The 24,029-nt window shown below is 50.6% G+C and overlaps 1 protein-coding gene across 1 annotated transcript in view; it reads left to right on the forward strand.

Annotated features, from left to right (window-relative positions):
• The window catches only part of LOC142484985 (WD repeat-containing protein 97-like), a 119,276-nt gene that overhangs the window by 45,991 nt on the left and 49,256 nt on the right, over positions 1-24,029 (forward strand). Inside the window, exon 3 of the mRNA XM_075584225.1 lies at positions 19,061-19,170. Within this exon, the coding sequence (XP_075440340.1) occupies positions 19,061-19,170 (110 nt within the window). The remainder of the gene's footprint in view (positions 1-19,060; positions 19,171-24,029) is intronic.

Below are 24,029 nucleotides of genomic sequence, written 5' to 3' on the forward strand. Positions count from 1 at the left end.
AATATGTAACCAGCCTCTAACCTGGGATATGTAACCAGCCCCTAACCTGGGATATGTAACCCGCCTCTAACCTGGGATATGTGACCAGCCTCTAACCTGGGATATGTAACCAGCCCCTAACCTGGGATATGTAACCCGCCTCTAACCTGGGATATGTAACCAGCCTTTAACCTACAATACCAGCCTCTAACCTGGGATATGTGACCAGTCCCTAACCTAGGATATGTAACCCGTCCCTAACCTGGGATATGTAACCAGCCCCTAACCTGGGATATGTAACCAGCCTCTAACCTGGGATATGTACCCAGCCTCTAACCTACAATACCAGCCTCTAACCTGGGATATGTAACCCGCCTCTAACCAACAGTACCAGCCTCTAACCTGGGATATGTAACCCGCCTCTAACCAACAGTACCAGCCTCTAACCTGGGATATGTAACCCGTCCCTAACCTAGGATATGTAACCCGTCCCTAACCTGGGATATGTAACCAGCCCCTAACCTGGGATATGTAACCCGTCCCTAACCTGGGATATGTAACCAGCCTCTAACCTGGGATATGTAACCAGCCCCTAACCTGGGATATGTAACCAGCCTCTAACCTGGGATATGTAACCAGCCTCTAACCTGGGATATGTAACCAGCCTCTAACCTGGGATATGTAACCAGCCTCTAACCTGGGATATGTAACCCGCTTCTAACCTGGGATATGTAACCAGCCTCTAACCTGGGATATGTAACCCGCCTCTAACCTGGGATATGTAACCAGCCTCTAACCTGGGATATGTAACCAGCCCCTAACCTGGGATATGTAACCCGTCTCTAACCTGGGATATGTAACCAGCCTTTAACCTACAGTACCAGCCTCTAACCTGGGATATGTAACCCGCCTCTAACCTGGGATATGTGACCAGCCTCTAACCTGGGATATGTAACCAGCCCCTAACCTGGGATATGTAACCCGCCTCTAACCTGGGATATGTAACCAGCCTTTAACCTACAGTACCAGCCTCTAACCTGGGATATGTGACCAGCCCCTAACCTGGGATATGTAACAAGCCCCTAACCTGGGATATGTAACCCACCTCTAACCTGGGATATGTAACCAGCCTCTAACCTGGGATATATAACCCGCCTCTAACCTGGGATATGTAACCCGCCTCTAACCTGGGATATGTAACCAGCCTCTAACCTGGGATATGTGACCAGCCCCTAACCTGGGATATGTAACCAGCCTCTAACCTGGGATATGTAACCAGCCTCTAACCTACAATACCAGCCTCTAACCTGGGATATGTAACCCGCCTCTAACCAACAGTACCAGCCTCTAACCTGGGATATGTAACCCGCCTCTAACCAACAGTACCAGCCTCTAACCTGGGATATGTAACCCGTCCCTAACCTGGGATATGTAACCAGCCCCTAACCTGGGATATGTAACCCGCCCCTAACCTGGGATATGTAACCAGCCCCTAACCTGGGATATGTAACCCGCCCCTAACCTGGGATATGTAACCAGCCTCTAACCTGGGATATGTAACTAGCCTCTAACCTGGAATATGTAACCAGCCTCTAACCTGGGATATGTAACCAGCCTCTAACCTGGGATATGTAACCAGCCTCTAACCTGGGATATGTAACCAGCCTCTAACCTGGGATATGTAACCAGCCTCTAACCTGGGATATGTAACCAGCCTCTAACCTGGGATATGTAACCCGCTTCTAACCTGGGATATGTAACCAGCCTCTAACCTGGGATATGTAACCCGCCCCTAACCTGGGATATGTAACCAGCCCCTAACATGGGATATGTAACCCGCCTCTAACCTGGGATATGTAACCAGCCCCTAACCTGGGATATGTAACCAGCCCCTAACCTGGGATATTTAACCAGCCTCTAACCTGGGATATATAACCAGCCTCTAACCTGGGATATGTAACCTGCCTCTAACCTGGGATATGTTACCAGCCCCTAACCTGGGATATGTAACCAGCCCCTAACCTGGGATATGTAACCAGCCTCTAACCTGGGATATGTAACCAGCCCCTAACCTGGGATATGTAACCAGCCCCTAACCTGGGATATGTAACCAGCCTCTAACCTGGGATATGTAACCAGCCCCTAACCTGGGATATGTAACCAGCCTCTAACCTGGGATATGTAACCAGCCCCTAACCTGGGATCTGTAACCAGCCTCTAACCTGGGATATGTAACCCGCCTCTAACCTGGGATATGTAACCAGCCTCTAACCTACAGTACCAGCCTCTAACCTGGGATATGTAACCAGCCTCTAACCTACAGTACCAGCCTCTAACCTGGGATATGTAACCCGCCTCTAACCTACAGTACCAGCCTCTAACCTGGGATATGTAACCCGCTTCTAACCTGGGATATGTAACCCGCCTCTAACCTGGGATATGTAACCAGCCCCTCACCTGGGATATGTAACCAGCCTCTAACCTGGGATATGTAACCAGCCTCTAACCTGGGATATGTGACCAGCCGCTAACCTGGGATATGTAACCAGCCCCTAACCTGGGATATGTAACCAGCCTCTAACCTGGGATATGTAACCAGCCTCTAACCTGGGATATGTAACCAGCCCCTAACCTGGGATATGTGACCAGCCGCTAACCTGGGATATGTAACCAGCCCCTAACCTGGGATATGTAACCAGCCTCTAACCTGGGATATGTAACCAGCCTCTAACCTGGGATATGTAACCAGCCTCTAACCTGGGATATGTGACCAGCCGCTAACCTGGGATATGTAACCCGCCTCTAACCTGGGATATGTAACCAGCCTCTAACCTACAGTACCAGCCTCTAACCTGGGATATGTAACCCGCCTCTAACCTGGGATATGTAACCAGCCTCTAACCTGGGATATGTAACCAGCCCCTAACCTGGGATATGTAACCAGCCTCTAACCTGGGATATGTAACCAGCCCCTAACCTGGGATATGTAACCAGCCCCTAACCTGGGATATGTAACCAGCCTCTAACCTGGAATATGTAACCAGCCTCTAACCTGGGATATGTAACCAGCCCCTAACCTGGGATATGTAACCCGCCTCTAACCTGGGATATGTGACCAGCCTCTAACCTGGGATATGTAACCAGCCCCTAACCTGGGATATGTAACCCGCCTCTAACCTGGGATATGTAACCAGCCCCTAACCTGGGATATGTGACCAGCCCCTAACCTGGGATATGTAACCAGCCTCTAACCTGGGATATGTAACCAGCCTCTAACCTACAATACCAGCCTCTAACCTGGGATATGTAACCAGCCTCTAACCTGGGATATGTTACCCGCCCCTAACCTGGGATATGTAACCAGTCTCTAACCTGGGATATGTAACCCGCCTCTAACCTGGGATATGTAATCAGCCTGTAACCTGGGATATGTAACCAGCCTCTAACCTACAGTACCAGCCTCTAACCTGGGATATGTAACCAGCCCCTAACCTGGGATATGTAACAAGCCCCTAACCTGGGATATGTGACCAGCCTCTAACCTGGGATATGTAACCCGCCTCTAACCTGGGATATGTAACCAGCCTCTAACCTACAGTACCAGCCTCTAACCTGGGATATGTAACCCGCCTCTAACCTGGGATATGTAACCAGCCTCTAACCTGGGATATGTAACCAGCCCCTAACCTGGGATATGTAACCAGCCCCTAACCTGGGATATGTAACCAGCCTCTAACCTGGAATATGTAACCAGCCTCTAACCTGGGATATGTAACCAGCCCCTAACCTGGGATATGTAACCCGCCTCTAACCTGGGATATGTGACCAGCCTCTAACCTGGGATATGTAACCAGCCCCTAACCTGGGATATGTAACCCGCCTCTAACCTGGGATATGTAACCAGCCTTTAACCTACAGTACCAGCCTCTAACCTGGGATATGTGACCAGTCCCTAACCTAGGATATGTAACCCGTCCCTAACCTGGGATATGTAACCAGCCCCTAACCTGGGATATGTAACCAGCCTCTAACCTGGGATATGTACCCAGCCTCTAACCTACAATACCAGCCTCTAACCTGGGATATGTAACCCGCCTCTAACCAATAGTACCAGCCTCTAACCTGGGATATGTAACCAGCCTCTAACCTACAGTACCAGCCTCTAACCTGGGATATGTAACCCGTCCCTAACCTAGGATATGTAACCCGTCCCTAACCTGGGATATGTAACCAGCCCCTAACCTGGGATATGTAACCCGTCCCTAACCTGGGATATGTAACCAGCCTCTAACCTGGGATATGTAACCAGCCCCTAACCTGGGATATGTAACCAGCCTCTAACCTGGGATATGTAACCAGCCTCTAACCTGGGATATGTAACCAGCCTCTAACCTGGGATATGTAACCAGCCTCTAACCTGGGATATGTAACCCGCTTCTAACCTGGGATATGTAACCAGCCTCTAACCTGGGATATGTAACCCGCCTCTAACCTGGGATATGTAACCAGCCTCTAACCTGGGATATGTAACCAGCCCCTAACCTGGGATATGTAACCCGTCTCTAACCTGGGATATGGAACCAGCCTTTAACCTACAGTACCAGCCTCTAACCTGGGATATGTAACCCGCCTCTAACCTGGGATATGTGACCAGCCTCTATCCTGGGATATGTAACCAGCCCCTAACCTGGGATATGTAACCCGCCTCTAACCTGGGATATGTAACCAGCCTTTAACCTACAGTACCAGCCTCTAACCTGGGATATGTGACCAGCCCCTAACCTGGGATATGTAACAAGCCCCTAACCTGGGATATGTAACCAGCCTCTAACCTGGGATATGTAACCAGCCTCTAACCTGGGATATATAACCCGCCTCTAACCTGGGATATGTAACCCGCCTCTAACCTGGGATATGTAACCAGCCTCTAACCTGGGATATGTGACCAGCCCCTAACCTGGGATATGTAACCAGCCTCTAACCTGGGATATGTAACCAGCCTCTAACCTACAATACCAGCCTCTAACCTAGGATATGTAACCCGCCTCTAACCAACAGTACCAGCCTCTAACCTGGGATATGTAACCCGCCTCTAACCAACAGTACCAGCCTCTAACCTGGGATATGTAACCCGTCCCTAACCTGGGATATGTAACCAGCCCCTAACCTGGGATATGTAACCCGCCCCTAACCTGGGATATGTAACCAGCCCCTAACCTGGGATATGTAACCCGCCCCTAACCTGGGATATGTAACCAGCCTCTAACCTGGGATATGTAACTAGCCTCTAACCTGGAATATGTAACCAGCCTCTAACCTGGGATATGTAACCAGCCTCTAACCTGGGATATGTAACCAGCCTCTAACCTGGGATATGTAACCAGCCTCTAACCTGGGATATGTAACCAGCCTCTAACCTGGGATATGTAACCAGCCTCTAACCTGGGATATGTAACCCGCTTCTAACCTGGGATATGTAACCAGCCTCTAACCTGGGATATGTAACCCGCCCCTAACCTGGGATATGTAACCAGCCCCTAACCTGGGATATGTAACCCGCCTCTAACCTGGGATATGTAACCAGCCCCTAACCTGGGATATGTAACCAGCCCCTAACCTGGGATATTTAACCAGCCTCTAACCTGGGATATATAACCAGCCTCTAACCTGGGATATGTAACCTGCCTCTAACCTGGGATATGTAACCAGCCCCTAACCTGGGATATGTAACCAGCCCCTAACCTGGGATATGTAACCAGCCTCTAACCTGGGATATGTAACCAGCCCCTAACCTGGGATATGTAACCCGCCTCTAACCTGGGATATGTAACCAGCCCCTAACCTGGGATATGTAACCAGCCCCGAACCTGGGATATGTAACCAGCCTCTAACCTGGGATATGTAACCCGCCTCTAACCTGGGATATGTAACCAGCCCCTAACCTGGGATATGTAACCAGCCCCTAACCTGGGATATGTAACCAGCCTCTAACCTGGGATATGTAACCAGCCCCTAACCTGGGATATGTAACCAGCCTCTAACCTGGGATATGTAACCAGCCCCTAACCTGGGATATGTAACCAGCCTCTAACCTGGGATATGTAACCCGCCTCTAACCTGGGATATGTAACCAGCCTCTAACCTACAGTACCAGCCTCTAACCTGGGATATGTAACCAGCCTCTAACCTACAGTACCAGCCTCTAACCTGGGATATGTAACCCGCCTCTAACCTACAGTACCAGCCTCTAACCTGGGATATGTAACCCGCTTCTAACCTGGGATATGTAACCCGCCTCTAACCTGGGATATGTAACCAGCCCCTAACCTGGGATATGTAACCAGCCTCTAACCTGGGATATGTAACCAGCCTCTAACCTGGGATATGTGACCAGCCGCTAACCTGGGATATGTAACCAGCCCCTAACCTGGGATATGTAACCAGCCTCTAACCTGGGATATGTAACCAGCCTCTAACCTGGGATATGTACTGTAACCAGCCCCTAACCTGGGATATGTGACCAGCCGCTAACCTGGGATATGTAACCAGCCCCTAACCTGGGATATGTAACCAGCCTCTAACCTGGGATATGTAACCAGCCTCTAACCTGGGATATGTAACCAGCCTCTAACCTGGGATATGTGACCAGCCGCTAACCTGGGATATGTAACCCGCCTCTAACCTGGGATATGTAACCAGCCTCTAACCTACAGTACCAGCCTCTAACCTGGGATATGTAACCCGCCTCTAAACTGGGATATGTAACCAGCCTCTAACCTGGGATATGTAACCAGCCCCTAACCTGGGATATGTAACCAGCCTCTAACCTGGGATATGTAACCAGCCCCTAACCTGGGATATGTAACCAGCCCCTAACCTGGGATATGTAACCAGCCTCTAACCTGGAATATGTAACCAGCCTCTAACCTGGGATATGTAACCAGCCCCTAACCTGGGATATGTAACCCGCCTCTAACCTGGGATATGTGACCAGCCTCTAACCTGGGATATGTAACCAGCCCCTAACCTGGGATATGTAACCCGCCTCTAACCTGGGATATGTAACCAGCCCCTAACCTGGGATATGTGACCAGCCCCTAACCTGGGATATGTAACCAGCCTCTAACCTGGGATATGTAACCAGCCTCTAACCTACAATACCAGCCTCTAACCTGGGATATGTTACCCGCCCTTAACCTGGGATATGTAACCAGTCTCTAACCTGGGATATGTAACCCGCCTCTAACCTGGGATATGTAATCAGCCTGTAACCTGGGATATGTAACCAGCCTCTAACCTACAGTACCAGCCTCTAACCTGGGATATGTAACCAGCCCCTAACCTGGGATATGTAACAAGCCCCTAACCTGGGATATGTGACCAGCCTCTAACCTGGGATATGTAACCCGCCTCTAACCTGGGATATGTAACCAGCCTCTAACCTACAGTACCAGCCTCTAACCTGGGATATGTAACCCGCCTCTAACCTGGGATATGTAACCAGCCTCTAACCTGGGATATGTAACCAGCCCCTAACCTGGGATATGTAACCAGCCCCTAACCTGGGATATGTAACCAGCCTCTAACCTGGAATATGTAACCAGCCTCTAACCTGGGATATGTAACCAGCCCCTAACCTGGGATATGTAACCCGCCTCTAACCTGGGATATGTGACCAGCCTCTAATCTGGGATATGTAACCAGCCCCTAACCTGGGATATGTAACCCGCCTCTAACCTGGGATATGTAACCAGCCTTTAACCTACAGTACCAGCCTCTAACCTGGGATATGTGACCAGTCCCTAACCTAGGATATGTAACCCGTCCCTAACCTGGGATATGTAACCAGCCCCTAACCTGGGATATGTAACCAGCCTCTAACCTGGGATATGTACCCAGCCTCTAACCTACAATACCAGCCTCTAACCTGGGATATGTAACCCGCCTCTAACCAACAGTACCAGCCTCTAACCTGGGATATGTAACCAGCCTCTAACCTACAGTACCAGCCTCTAACCTGGGATATGTAACCCGTCCCTAACCTAGGATATGTAACCCGTCCCTAACCTGGGATATGTAACCAGCCCCTAACCTGGGATATGTAACCCGTCCCTAACCTGGGATATGTAACCAGCCTCTAACCTGGGATATGTAACCAGCCTCTAACCTGGGATATGTAACCAGCCTCTAACCTGGGATATGTAACCAGCCTCTAACCTGGGATATGTAACCAGCCTCTAACCTGGGATATGTAACCAGCCTCTAACCTGGGATATGTAACCAGCCTCTAACCTGGGATATGTAACCCGCCTCTAACCTGGGATATGTAACCAGCCTCTAACCTGGGATATGTAACCAGCCTCTAACCTACAGTACCAGCCTCTAACCTGGGATATGTAAACCGCCTCTAACCTGGGATATGTAACCAGCCTCTAACCTGGGATATGTAACCAGCCCCTAACCTGGGATATGTAACCCGCCTCTAACCTGGGATATGTAACCAGCCTCTAACCTGGGATATGTAACCAGCCCCTAACCTGGGATATGTGACCAGCCCCTAACCTGGGATATGTAACCAGCCCCTAACCTGGGATATGTAACCAGCCTCTAACCTGGGATATGTAACCAGCCCCTAACCTGGGATATGTAACCAGCCCCTAACCTGGGATATTTAACCAGCCTCTAACCTGGGATATATAACCAGCCTCTAACCTGGGATATGTAACCTGCCTCTAACCTGGGATATGTAACCAGCCCCTAACCTGGGATATGTAACCAGCCCCTAACCTGGGATATGTAACCCACCTCTAACCTGGGATATGTAACCAGCCTCTAACCTGGGATATGTAATCAGCCTCTAACCTGGGATATGTAACCAGCCCCTAACCTGGGATATGTAACCCGCCTCTAACCTGGGATATGTAACCAGCCCCTAACCTGGGATATGTAACCAGCCCCGAACCTGGGATATGTAACCAGCCTCTAAACTGGGATATGTAACCCGCCTTTAACCTGGGATATGTAACCAGCCTCTAACCTACAGTACCAGCCTCTAACCTGGGATATGTAACCAGCCCCTAACCTGGGATATGTAACAAGCCTCTAACCTGGGATATGTAACCAGCCTCTAACCTGGGATATGTGACCAGCCTCTAACCTGGGATATGTAACCCGCCTCTAACCTGGGATATGTAACCAGCCTCTAACCTACAGTACTAGCCTCTAACCTGGGATATGTAACCAGCCCCTAACCTGGGATATGTAACCAGCCCCTAACCTGGGATATGTAACCAGCCTCTAACCTGGAATATGTAACCAGCCTCTAACCTGGGATATGTAACCAGCCCCTAACCTGGGATATGTAACCCGCCTCTAACCTGGGATATGTGACCAGCCTCTAACCTGGGATATGTAACCAGCCCCTAACCTGGGATATGTAACCCGCCTCTAACCTGGGATATGTAACCAGCCTTTAACCTACAGTACCAGCCTCTAACCTGGGATATGTGACCAGCCCCTAACCTGGGATATGTAACCAGCCCCTAACCTGGGATATGTAACCCACCTCTAACCTGGGATATGTAACCAGCCTCTAACCTGGGATATGTAACCCGCCTCTAACCTGGGATATGTAACCCGCCTCTAACCTGGGATATGTAACCAGCCTCTAACCTGGGATATGTGACCAGCCCCTAACCTGGGATATGTAACCAGCCTCTAACCTGGGATATGTAACCAGCCTCTAACCTACAATACCAGCCTCTAACCTGGGATATGTAACCCGCCTCTAACCAACAGTACCAGCCTCTAACCTGGGATATGTAACCCGCCTCTAACCTACAGTACCAGCCTCTAACCTGGGATATGTAACCCGTCCCTAACCTGAGATATGTAACCAGCCCCTAACCTGGGATATGTAACCCGCCCCTAACCTGGGATATGCAACCAGCCTCTAACCTGGGATATGTAACCAGCCCCTAACCTGGGATATGTAACCAGCCTCTAACCTGGGATATGTAACCAGCCTCTAACCTGGGATATGTAACCAGCCTCTAACCTGGGATATGTAACCAGCCTCTAACCTGGGATATGTAACCCGCTTCTAACCTGGGATATGTAACCAGCCTCTAACCTGGGATATGTAACCCGCCCCTAACCTGGGATATGTAACCAGCCCCTAACCTGGGATATGTAACCCGCCTCTAACCTGGGATATGTAACCAGCCCCTAACCTGGGATATGTAACCAGCCCCTAACCTGGGATATGTAACCAGCCCCTAACCTGGGATATGTAACCAGCCCCTAACCTGGGATATTTAACAAGCCCCTAACCTGGGATATGTAACCCGCCTCTAACCTGGGATATGTAACCAGCCCCTAACCTGGGATATGTAACCAGCCCCTAACCTGGGATATGTAACCAGCCTCTAACCTGGGATATGTAACCAGCCCCTAACCTGGGATATGTAACCAGCCTCTAACCTGGGATATGTAACCAGCCTCTAACCTGGGATATGTAACCTGCCTCTAACCTGGGATATGTAACCAGCCCCTAACCTGGGATATGTAACCAGCCCCTAACCTGGGATATGTAACCAGCCCCTAACCTGGGATATGTTACCAGCCTCTAACCTGGGATATGTAACCAGCCCCTAACCTGGGATATGTAACCCGCCTCTAACCTGGGATATGTAACCAGCCCCTAACCTGGGATATGTAACCCGCCTCTAACCTGGGATATGTAACCCGCTTCTAACCTGGGATATGTAACCAGCCCCTAACCTGGGATATGTAACCAGCCTCTAACCTGGGATATGTAACCAGCCTCTAACCTGGGATATGTAACCAGCCTCTAACCTGGGATATGTAACCAGCCCCTAACCTGGGATATGTAACCAGCCTCTAACCTGGGATATGTAACCAGCCTCTAACCTGGGATATGTAACCAGCCTCTAACCTGGGATATGTAACCAGCCTCTAACCTGGGATATGTAACCAGCCTCTAACCTACAGTACCAGCCTCTAACCTGGGATATGTAACCAGCCCCTAACCTGGGATATGTAACCAGCCCCTAACCTGGGATATGTAACCAGCCTCTAACCTGGGATATGTAACCAGCCCCTAACCTGGGATATGTAACCAGCCTCTAACCTGGAATATGTTACCAGCCTCTAACCTGGAATATGTTACCAGCCCCTAACCTGGGATATGTGACCAGCCTCTAACCTGGGATATGTGACCAGCCTCTAACCTGGGATATGTAACCAGCCTCTAACCTACAGTACCAGCCTCTAACCTGGGATATGTAACCCGCCTCTAACCTGGGATATGTAACCAGCCTCTAACCTGGGATATGTAACCAGCCTCTAACCTGGGATATGTGACCAGCCTCTAACCTGGGATATGTAACCAGCCTCTAACCTGGGATATGTGACCCGCCTCTAACCTGGGATATGTAACCAGCCTCTAACCTACAGTACCAGCCTCTAACCTGGGATATGTAACCAGCCTCTAACCTGGGATATGTGACCCGCCTCTAGTTTAAATTTAGTATAGGTTGAACTTGATTTTTCAACCTCATGTGACTATGTGACTGTAATCTGGGGTATCTAACCAACCTCATGTGACCATGTGACTGTAATCTGGGGTATCTAACCAACCTCATGTGACTATGTGACTGTAATCTGGGGTATCTAACCAACGTCTAGATTGTCATGTCTATCCCAAAATAACTAATGCGCCTCACAATTACATAGTTACATAGTTACACAATTACATAGTTACACAATTACATAGTTACATAGTTACACAATTACATAGTTACACAATTACATAGTTACATAGTTACATAGTTACACAATTACATAGTTTCACAATTACATAGTTACATAGTTACACAGTTACATAGTTTCACAATTACATAGTTACATAGTTACACAATTACATAGTTACACAATTACATAGTTACATAGTTACACAATTACATAGTTACACAATTACATAGTTACATAGTTACACAGTTACATAGTTACACAATTACATAGTTACATAGTTACACAATTACATAGGTACACAATTACATAGTTACATAGTAACACTGTTACACAGTAACATAGTTACACAGTTACATAGTTACACAATTACATAGTTACACAGTTACACAATTACATAGTTATATAGTTACACAGTTACATAGTTACACAATTACATAGTTACATAGTTACACAATTACATAGTTACATAGTTACACAATTACATAGTTACATAGTTACATAGTTACATAGTAGATGAGGTTGAAAAAAGACGTACGTCCATCAAGTTCAACCTCTGCTAAATGTAGACGACAGATACTTTGTCCTATATCTATACTTACTTATTGATCCAGAGGAAGGCAAACAACAAAAAAAAACAGTACCATCTATATAACCAGCTACAAACCCCCCATCCCTTACTGAGATTACTAACTGAGGCTAAGACTAACCTTACCTGTGACCTGGCATAACTAACCCATCTGTGACCTGGCATAACTAACCCATCTGTGACCTGTCATTACTAACCCATCTGTGACCTCTGACCTATGATGACTCTAACCTTACCTATGACCTGTGATAACCCTAACCTTACCTCTGACCTATGATGACCCTAACCTTACCTCTGACCAGTGATAACCTGACGTCTGACCAGTGATAACCAGACCTCTGACTTGTGATAACCTGACCTCTGACCTGTGATAACCAGACCTCCGACCTGTGATAACCTGGCCTCCGACCTGTGATAACCAGACCTCTGACCTGTGATAACCTGACCTGTGATAACCAGACCTCTGACCTGTGATAACCTGACCTGTGATAACCAGACCTCTGACCTGTGATAACCTGACCTCTGACCTGTGATAACCTTACCTCTGACTTGTGATAACCAGACCTCTGACCTGTGATAACCTGGCCTCCGACCTGTGATAACCTGACCTCCGACCTGTGATAACCTGACATGTGATAACCAGACCTCTGACCTGTGATAACCTGACCTCTGACCTGTGATAACCAGACCTCTGACCTGTGATAACCAGACCTCTGACTTGTGATAACCTGACATGTGATAACCAGACCTCTGACCTGTGATAACCAGACCTCTGACCTGTGATAACCTGACCTGTGATAACCTGACCTGTGATAACCAGACCTCTGACCTGTGATAACCTTACCTCTGACCTGTGATAACCAGACCTCTGACCTGTGATAACCTGACCTCTGACCTGTGATAACCTGATCTCCGACCTGTGATAACCTGACCTGTGATAACCAGACCTCTGACCTGTGATAACCAGACCTCTGACCTGTGATAACCTGACCTGTGATAACCAGACCTCTGACCTGTGATAACCTGACCTGTGATAACCAGACCTCTGACCTGTGATAACCAGACCTCTGACTTGTGATAACCAGACCTCTGACCTGTGATAACCTGGCCTCCGAAATGTGATAACCAGACCTCTGACCTGTGATAACCTGACCTCTGACCTGTGATAACCTGACCTCTGACCTGTGATAACCAGACCTCTGACCTGTGATAACCAGATCTCCGACCTGTGATAACCTGACCTGTGATAACCAGACCTCTGACCTGTGATAACCAGACCTCTGACCTGTGATAACCAGACCTCTGACCTGTGATAACCTGGCCTCCGACCTGTGATAACCAGACCTCTGACCTGTGATAACCAGACCTCCGACCTGTGATAACCTGATCTCCGACCTGTGATAACCAGACCTCTGACCTGTGATAACCAGACCTCTGACCTGTGATAACCAGACCTCTGACCTGTGATAACCAGACCTCTGACCTGTGATAACCTGACCTGTGATAACCAGACCTCTGACCTGTGATAACCTGACCTGTGATAACCAGACCTCTGACCTGTGATAACCAGACCTCTGACTTGTGATAACCAGACCTCTGACCTGTGATAACCAGACCTCTGACCTGTGATAACCAGACCTCTGACCTGTGATAACCAGACCTCTGACCTGTGATAACCAGACCTCTGACCTGTGATAACCAGACCTCCGACCTGTGATAACCTGACCTGTGATAACCAGACCTCTGACCTGTGATAACCAGACCTCTGACCTGTGATAACCTGACCTCTGACCTGTGATAACCAGACCTCTGACTTGTGATAACCAGACCTCTGACCTGTGATAACCTGACCTCCGACCTGTGATAACCTGACCTGTGATAACCTGACCTCCGACCTGTGATAACCAGACCTCTGACCTGTGATAACCAGACCTCCGACCTGTGATAACCTGACCTGTGATAACCAGACCTCTGACCTGTGATAACCAGACCTCTGACCTGTGATAACCAGACCTCTGACCTGTGATAACCTGACCTGTGATAACCAGACCTCTGACCTGTGATAACCAGACCTCCGACCTGTGATAACCTGACCTGTGATAACCAGACCTCTGACCTGTGATAACCAGACCTCTGACCTGTGATAACCAGACCTCTGACCTGTGATAACCTGACATGTGATAACCAGACCTCTGACCTGTGATAACCAGACCTCTGACCTGTGATAACCAGACCTCTGACCTGTGATAACCAGACCTCTGACCTGTGATAACCAGACCTCTGACCTGTGATAACCAGACCTCTGACTTGTGATAACCAGACCTCTGACCTGTGATAACCAGACCTCTGACTTGTGATAACCAGACCTCTGACCTGTGATAACCAGACCTCTGACATGTGATAACCTGACCTCTAACCTGTGATAACCAGACCTCCGACCTGTGATAACCTGACCTGTGATAACCAGACCTCTGACCTGTGATAACCAGACCTCCGACCTGTGATAACCTGACCTGTGATAACCAGACCTCCGACCTGTGATAACCAGACCTCTGACCTGTGATAACCAGACCTCTGACCTGTGATAACCAGACCTCCGACCTGTGATAACCTGACCTGTGATAACCAGACCTCTGACCTGTGATAACCTGACCTCTGACCTGTGATAACCAGACCTCTGACCTGTGATAACCTGACCTGTGATAACCTGACCTGTGATAACCAGACCTCTGACCTGTGATAACCTTACCTCTGACCTGTGATAACCAGACCTCTGACCTGTGATAACCTGACCTCTGACCTGTGATAACCTGATCTCCGACCTGTGATAACCTGACCTGTGATAACCTGACCTGTGATAACCAGACCTCTGACCTGTGATAACCTGACCTGTGATAACCAGACCTCTGACCTGTGATAACCAGACCTCTGACTTGTGATAACCAGACCTCTGACCTGTGATAACCTGGCCTCCGAAATGTGATAACCAGACCTCTGACCTGTGATAACCTGACCTCTGACCTGTGATAACCTGACCTCTGACCTGTGATAACCAGACCTCTGACCTGTGATAACCAGATCTCCGACCTGTGATAACCTGACCTGTGATAACCAGACCTCTGACCTGTGATAACCAGACCTCTGACCTGTGATAACCAGACCTCTGACCTGTGATAACCTGGCCTCCGACCTGTGATAACCAGACCTCTGACCTGTGATAACCAGACCTCCGACCTGTGATAACCTGATCTCCGACCTGTGATAACCAGACCTCTGACCTGTGATAACCAGACCTCTGACCTGTGATAACCAGACCTCTGACCTGTGATAACCTGACCTGTGATAACCTGACCTGTGATAACCAGACCTCTGACCTGTGATAACCTGACCTGTGATAACCAGACCTCTGACCTGTGATAACCAGACCTCTGACTTGTGATAACCAGACCTCTGACCTGTGATAACCAGACCTCTGACCTGTGATAACCAGACCTCTGACCTGTGATAACCAGACCTCTGACCTGTGATAACCAGACCTCTGACCTGTGATAACCAGACCTCCGACCTGTGATAACCTGACCTGTGATAACCAGACCTCTGACCTGTGATAACCAGACCTCTGACCTGTGATAACCTGACCTCTGACCTGTGATAACCAGACCTCTGACTTGTGATAACCAGACCTCTGACCTGTGATAACCAGACCTCTGACCTGTGATAACCAGACCTCTGACCTGTGATAACCAGACCTCTGACCTGTGATAACCAGACCTCTGACCTGTGATAACCAGACCTCCGACCTGTGATAACCTGACCTGTGATAACCAGACCTCTGACCTGTGATAACCAGACCTCTGACCTGTGATAACCTGACCTCCGACCTGTGATAACCTGACCTGTGATAACCTGACCTCCGACCTGTGATAACCAGACCTCTGACCTGTGATAACCAGACCTCCGACCTGTGATAACCTGACCTGTGATAACCAGACCTCTGACCTGTGATAACCAGACCTCTGACCTGTGATAACCAGACCTCTGACCTGTGATAACCAGACCTCCGACCTGTGATAACCTGACCTGTGATAACCAGACCTCTGACCTGTGATAACCAGACCTCTGACCTGTGATAACCAGACCTCTGACCTGTGATAACCTGACATGTGATAACCAGACCTCTGACCTGTGATAACCAGACCTCTGACCTGTGATAACCAGACCTCTGACCTGTGATAACCAGACCTCTGACCTGTGATAACCAGACCTCTGACCTGTGATAACCAGACCTCTGACTTGTGATAACCAGACCTCTGACCTGTGATAACCAGACCTCTGACTTGTGATAACCAGACCTCTGACCTGTGATAACCAGACCTCTGACATGTGATAACCTGACCTCTGACCTGTGATAACCAGACCTCCGACCTGTGATAACCTGACCTGTGATAACCAGACCTCTGACCTGTGATAACCAGACCTCCGACCTGTGATAACCTGACCTGTGATAACCAGACCTCCGACCTGTGATAACCAGACCTCTGACCTGTGATAACCAGACCTCTGACCTGTGATAACCAGACCTCCGACCTGTGATAACCTGACCTGTGATAACCAGACCTCTGACCTGTGATAACCTGACCTCTGACCTGTGATAACCAGACCTCTGACCTGTGATAACCTGACCTCTGACCTGTGATAACCAGACCTCTGACCTGTGATAACCAGACCTCCGACCTGTGATAACCTGACCTGTGATAACCTGACCTCTGACCTGTGATAACCTGACATGTGATAACCAGACCTCTGACCTGTGATAACCAGACCTCTGACCTGTGATAACCTGACCTGTGATAACCAGACCTCTGACCTGTGATAACCAGACCTCTGACCTGTGATAACCTGACCTGTGATAACCAGACCTCTGACCTGTGATAACCTGACCTGTGATAACCAGACCTCTGACCTGTGATAACCAGACCTCTGACCTGTGATAACCTGACCTGTGATAACCAGACCTCCGACCTGTGATAACCTGACCTGTGATAACCAGACCTCTGACCTGTGATAACCAGACCTCTGACCTGTGATAACCTGACCTGTGATAACCAGACCTCCGACCTGTGATAACCTGACCTGTGATAACCAGACCTCTGACCTGTGATAACCAGACCTCTGACCTGTGATAACCAGACCTCTGACCTGTGATAACCTGATCTCCGACCTGTGATAACCTGACCTCTGACTTGTGATAACCAGACCTCTGACCTGTGATAACCAGACCTCTGACTTGTGATAACCAGACCTCTGACCTGTGATAACCAGACCTCTGACCTGTGATAACCAGACCTCTGACCTGTGATAACCAGACCTCTGACCTGTGATAACCTGACCTGTGATAACCAGACCTCTGACCTGTGATAACCAGACCTCTGACTTGTGATAACCAGACCTCTGACTTGTGATAACCAGACCTCTGACCTGTGATAACCAGACCTCTGACCTGTGATAACCAGACCTCTGACCTGTGATAACCAGACCTCTGACCTGTGATAACCAGACCTCCGACCTGTGATAACCAGACCTCTGACCTGTGATAACCTGACCTCCGACCTGTGATAACCTGACTTGTGATAACCTGACCTCCGACCTGTGATAACCAGACCTCTGACCTGTGATAACCAGACCTCTGACCTGTGATAACCTGACCTGTGATAACCAGACCTCTGACCTGTGATAACCTGACCTGTGATAACCAGACCTCTGACCTGTGATAACCAGACCTCTGACCTGTGATAACCTGACCTGTGATAACCAGACCTCCGACCTGTGATAACCTGACCTGTGATAACCAGACCTCTGACCTGTGATAACCAGACCTCTGACCTGTGATAACCTGACCTGTGATAACCAGACCTCCGACCTGTGATAACCTGACCTGTGATAACCAGACCTCTGACCTGTGATAACCAGACCTCTGACCTGTGATAACCAGACCTCTGACCTGTGATAACCTGATCTCCGACCTGTGATAACCTGACCTCTGACTTGTGATAACCAGACCTCTGACCTGTGATAACCAGACCTCTGACTTGTGATAACCAGACCTCTGACCTGTGATAACCAGACCTCTGACCTGTGATAACCAGACCTCTGACCTGTGATAACCAGACCTCTGACCTGTGATAACCTGACCTGTGATAACCAGACCTCTGACCTGTGATAACCAGACCTCTGACTTGTGATAACCAGACCTCTGACCTGTGATAACCAGACCTCTGACTTGTGATAACCAGACCTCTGACTTGTGATAACCAGACCTCTGACCTGTGATAACCTGACCTCCGACCTGTGATAACCAGACTTGTGATAACCAGACCTCTGACCTGTGATAACCAGACCTCTGACCTGTGATAACCTGACCTCTGACCTGTGATAACCTGACCTCCGACCTGTGATAACCTGACTTGTGATAACCTTACCTCTGACCTGTGATAACCAGACCTCTGACTTGTGATAACCAGACCTCCGACCTGTGATAACCTGACCTGTGATAACCTGACCTCTGACCTGTGATAACCTGACCTCCGACCTGTGATAACCTGACTTGTGATAACCTTACCTCTGACCTGTGATAACTGTTGTTTGATGGGTAGACGTGTGACGAAGTTTATGATGTCACTGTCGGGCGCCCAGTCCCATGTGATGTTCTGTGTCCCTCAGGGTCCCATGGGTGCAGCTCGCTGACCCCGCTGCAGGATGAAAGTCTACGAGAGAAAGCTCAGCGTCTGTGGGCCGTGCTGAGGGACGGAGTCCGGAGCACGGTCACCAAGGTACTGACCAGTCATGTCACCAGCTCAAGAACAACCATGACACCGACCATGGTCCACAGGCATATGCCTACTGTCCATAACTACCACAGGTGACACAGGGACACCGTCAGAAAGGAGATATGTGACATGGAGTCTGCCCCTCCCCCCGCAGGTGACACAGTGACCGTCAGAAAGGAGATATGTGACATGGAGTCTGCCCCTCCCCCCGCAGGTGACACAGTGACACAGTCAGAAAGGAGATATGTGACATGGAGTCTGCCCCTCCCCCCGCAGGTGACACAGTGACAGTCAGAAAGGAGATATGTGACATGGAGTCTGCCCCTACCCCCGCAGGTGACACAGTCAGAAAGGAGATATGTGTCATGGAGTCTGCCCCTCCCCCCCGCAGGTGACACAGTGACACAGTCAGAAAGGAGATATGTGACATGGCTTCTGCCCCTCCCCCCTCAGGTGACACCATCAGAAAGGAGATATGTGACATGGAGTCTGCCCCTCCCCCCCGCAGGTGACACAGTGACACAGTCAGAAAGGAGATATGTGACATGGAGTCTGCCCCTCCCCCCGCAGGTGACACAGTGACACAGTCAGAAAGGAGATATGTGACATGGAGTCTGCCCCTACCCCCGCAGGTGACACAGTCAGAAAGGAGATATGTGACATGGAGTCTGCCCCTCCCCCCGCAGGTGACACAGTCAGAAAGGAGATATGTGACATGGAGTCTGCCCCTCCCCCCGCAGGTGACACAGTGACACAGTCAGAAAGGAGATATGTGACATGGAGTCTGCCCCTCCCCCCGCAGGTGACACAGTGACAGTCAGAAAGGAGATATGTGACATGGAGTCTGCCCCTCCCCCCGCAGGTGACACAGTCAGAAAGGAGATATGTGACATGGAGTCTGCCCCTCCCCCCGCAGGTGACACAGTCAGAAAGGAGATATGTGACATGGAGTCTGCCCCTACCCCCGCAGGTGACACAGTCAGAAAGGAGATATGTGACATGGAGTCTGCCCCTACCCCCGCAGGTGACACAGTCAGAAAGGAGATATGTGACATGGAGTTTGCCCCTCCCCCCGCAGGTGACACAGTGACAGTCAGAAAGGAGATATGTGACATGGAGTCTGCCCCTACCCCCGCAGGTGACACAGTGACGGTCAGAAAGGAGATATGTGACATGGAGTCTGCCCCTCCCCCCCGCAGGTGACACAGTGACACAGTCAGAAAGGAGATATGTGACATGGCTTCTGCCCCTCCCCCCGCAGGTGACACAGTCAGAAAGGAGATATGTGACATGGAGTCTGCCCCTCCCCCCGCAGGTGACACAGTGACACAGTCAGAAAGGAGATATGTGACATGGAGTCTGCCCCTCCCCCCGCAGGTGACACAGTGACACAGTCAGAAAGGAGATATGTGACATGGAGTCTGCCCCTCCCCCCGCAGGTGACACAGTGACAGTCAGAAAGGAGATATGTGACATGGAGTCTGCCCCTACCCCCGCAGGTGACACAGTCAGAAAGGAGATATGTGACATGGAGTCTGCCCCTCCCCCCGCAGGTGACACAGTCAGAAAGGAGATATGTGACATGGAGTCTGCCCCTCCCCCCGCAGGTGACACAGTGACACAGTCAGAAAGGAGATATGTGACATGGAGTCTGCCCCTCCCCCCGCAGGTGACACAGTGACAGTCAGAAAGGAGATATGTGACATGGAGTCTGCCCCTACCCCCGCAGGTGACACAGTCAGAAAGGAGATATGTGACATGGAGTCTGCCCCTCCCCCCGCAGGTGACACAGTGACAGTCAGAAAGGAGATATGTGACATGGAGTCTGCCCCTACCCCCGCAGGTGACACAGTGACGGTCAGAAAGGAGATATGTGACATGGAGTCTGCCCCTCCCCCCCGCAGGTGACACAGTGACACAGTCAGAAAGGAGATATGTGACATGGCTTCTGCCCCTCCCCCCGCAGGTGACACAGTCAGAAAGGAGATATGTGACATGGAGTCTGCCCCTCCCCCCGCAGGTGACACCATCAGAAAGGAGATATGTGACATGGAGTCTGCCCCTCCCCCCCGCAGGTGACACAGTGACACAGTCAGAAAGGAGATATGTGACATGGAGTCTGCCCCTCCCCCCGCAGGTGACACAGTGACACAGTCAGAAAGGAGATATGTGACATGGAGTCTGCCCCTCCCCCCGCAGGTGACACAGTCAGAAAGGAGATATGTGACATGGAGTCTGCCCCTCCCCCCGCAGGTGACACAGTGACACAGTCAGAAAGGAGATATGTGACATGGAGTCTGCCCCTCCCCCCGCAGGTGACACAGTGACAGTCAGAAAGGAGATATGTGACATGGAGTCTGCCCCTCCCCCCGCAGGTGACACAGTCAGAAAGGAGATATGTGACATGGAGTCTGCCCCTCCCCCCGCAGGTGACACAGTCAGAAAGGAGATATGTGACATGGAGTCTGCCCCTACCCCCGCAGGTGACACAGTCAGAAAGGAGATATGTGACATGGAGTCTGCCCCTACCCCCGCAGGTGACACAGTCAGAAAGGAGATATGTGACATGGAGTCTGCCCCTCCCCCCGCAGGTGACACAGTGACAGTCAGAAAGGAGATATGTGACATGGAGTCTGCCCCTACCCCCGCAGGTGACACAGTGACGGTCAGAAAGGAGATATGTGACATGGAGTCTGCCCCTCCCCCCCGCAGGTGACACAGTGACACAGTCAGAAAGGAGATATGTGACATGGCTTCTGCCCCTCCCCCCGCAGGTGACACAGTCAGAAAGGAGATATGTGACATGGAGTCTGCCCCTCCCCCCGCAGGTGACACAGTGACACAGTCAGAAAGGAGATATGTGACATGGAGTCTGCCCCTCCCCCCGCAGGTGACACAGTGACACAGTCAGAAAGGAGATATGTGACATGGAGTCTGCCCCTCCCCCCGCAGGTGACACAGTGACAGTCAGAAAGGAGATATGTGACATGGAGTCTGCCCCTACCCCCGCAGGTGACACAGTCAGAAAGGAGATATGTGACATGGAGTCTGCCCCTCCCCCCGCAGGTGACACAGTCAGAAAGGAGATATGTGACATGGAGTCTGCCCCTCCCCCCGCAGGTGACACAGTGACACAGTCAGAAAGGAGATATGTGACATGGAGTCTGCCCCTCCCCCCGCAGGTGACACAGTGACAGTCAGAAAGGAGATATGTGACATGGAGTCTGCCCCTACCCCCGCAGGTGACACAGTCAGAAAGGAGATATGTGACATGGAGTCTGCCCCTCCCCCCGCAGGTGACACAGTGACAGTCAGAAAGGAGATATGTGACATGGAGTCTGCCCCTACCCCCGCAGGTGACACAGTGACGGTCAGAAAGGAGATATGTGACATGGAGTCTGCCCCTCCCCCCGCAGGTGACACAGTGACACAGTCAGAAAGGAGATATGTGACATGGCTTCTGCCCCTCCCCCCGCAGGTGACACAGTCAGAAAGGAGATATGTGACATGGAGTCTGCCCCTACCCCCGCAGGTGACACAGTCAGAAAGGAGATATGTGACATGGAGTCTGCCCCTACCCCCGCAGGTGACACAGTCAGAAAGGAGATATGTGACATGGAGTCTGCCCCCCCCCCCCGCAGGTGACACAGTGACACAGTCAGAAAGGAGATATGTGACATGGAGTCTGCCCCTCCCCCCGCAGGTGACACAGTCAGAAAGGAGATTTGTGACATGGAGTCTGCCCCTCCCCCCGCAGGTGACACAGTGACACAGTCAGAAAGGAGATATGTGACATGGAGTCTGCCCCTCCCCCTACAGGTGACACAGTGACACAGTCAGAAAAGAGATATGTGACATGTAGTCTGCCTCTCCCCCTACAGGTGACACAGTGACACAGTCAGAAAGGAGATATGTGACATGGAGTCTGCCCCTACCCCCGCAGGTGACACAGTGACACAGTCAGAAAGGAGATATGTGACATGGAGTCTGCCCCCCCCCCCCCGCAGGTGACACAGTGACAGAGGGAAAAGCAAACAGAACTGCGCAAATAATAACAAAATGACAAACTACACAGACATACATTTACCTAAACTAAAAACTCTGCACTCTCCCTGCAGCTGGCCCAGAGACTTTTACCCAAAAGTCAAATGTAAGCACAGGAGATGGGGGGGGACCTGCGGGGGGAGGGACAGAAGCCATGTACCAGAGGTCCCTCTGTCACTGTGTCACCTGCGGGGGGAGGGACAGAAGCGTGTCCCAGAGGTCCCTCTGTCACTGTGTCACCTGCGGGGGGAGGGACAGAAGCCATGTCCCAGAGGTCCCTCTGTCACTGTGTAACCTGCGGGGGGAGGGACAGAAGCGTGTCCCAGAATTCCCTCTGTCACTGTGTCACCTGCGGGGGGAGGGACAGAAGCCTTGTCCCAGAGGTCCCTCTGTCACTGTGTCACCTGTGGGGGGAGGGACAGAAGCCGTGTCCCAGAGTTCTCCTGTGTCAATGTGTCACCTGCGGGGGAGGGACAGAAGCCGTGTCCCAGAGGTCCCTCTGTCATTGTGTCACCTGCGGGGAGAGGGACAGAAGCCGTGTCCCAGAGGTCTCCTCTGTCACTGTGTCACATGCGGGGGGGAGGGACAGAAGCCGTGCCCCAGAGGTCCCCTCTGTCACTCTGTCACCTGCGAGGGGAGGGGCAGAAGCCGTGTCCCAGAGGTCACTATGTCACCTGCGGGGGGAGGGACAGAAGCGTGTCCCAGAGGTCCCTCTGTCACTGTGTCACCTGCGGGGAGAGGGACAGAAGCCATGTCCCAGAGGTCTCCTCTGTCACTGTGTCACCTGCGGGGGAGGGACAGAAGCCGTGTTCCAGAGG

Source organism: Ascaphus truei, unplaced genomic scaffold (genome assembly GCF_040206685.1).
Source record: "Ascaphus truei isolate aAscTru1 unplaced genomic scaffold, aAscTru1.hap1 HAP1_SCAFFOLD_500, whole genome shotgun sequence".
Taxonomy (NCBI): domain Eukaryota; kingdom Metazoa; phylum Chordata; class Amphibia; order Anura; family Ascaphidae; genus Ascaphus; species Ascaphus truei.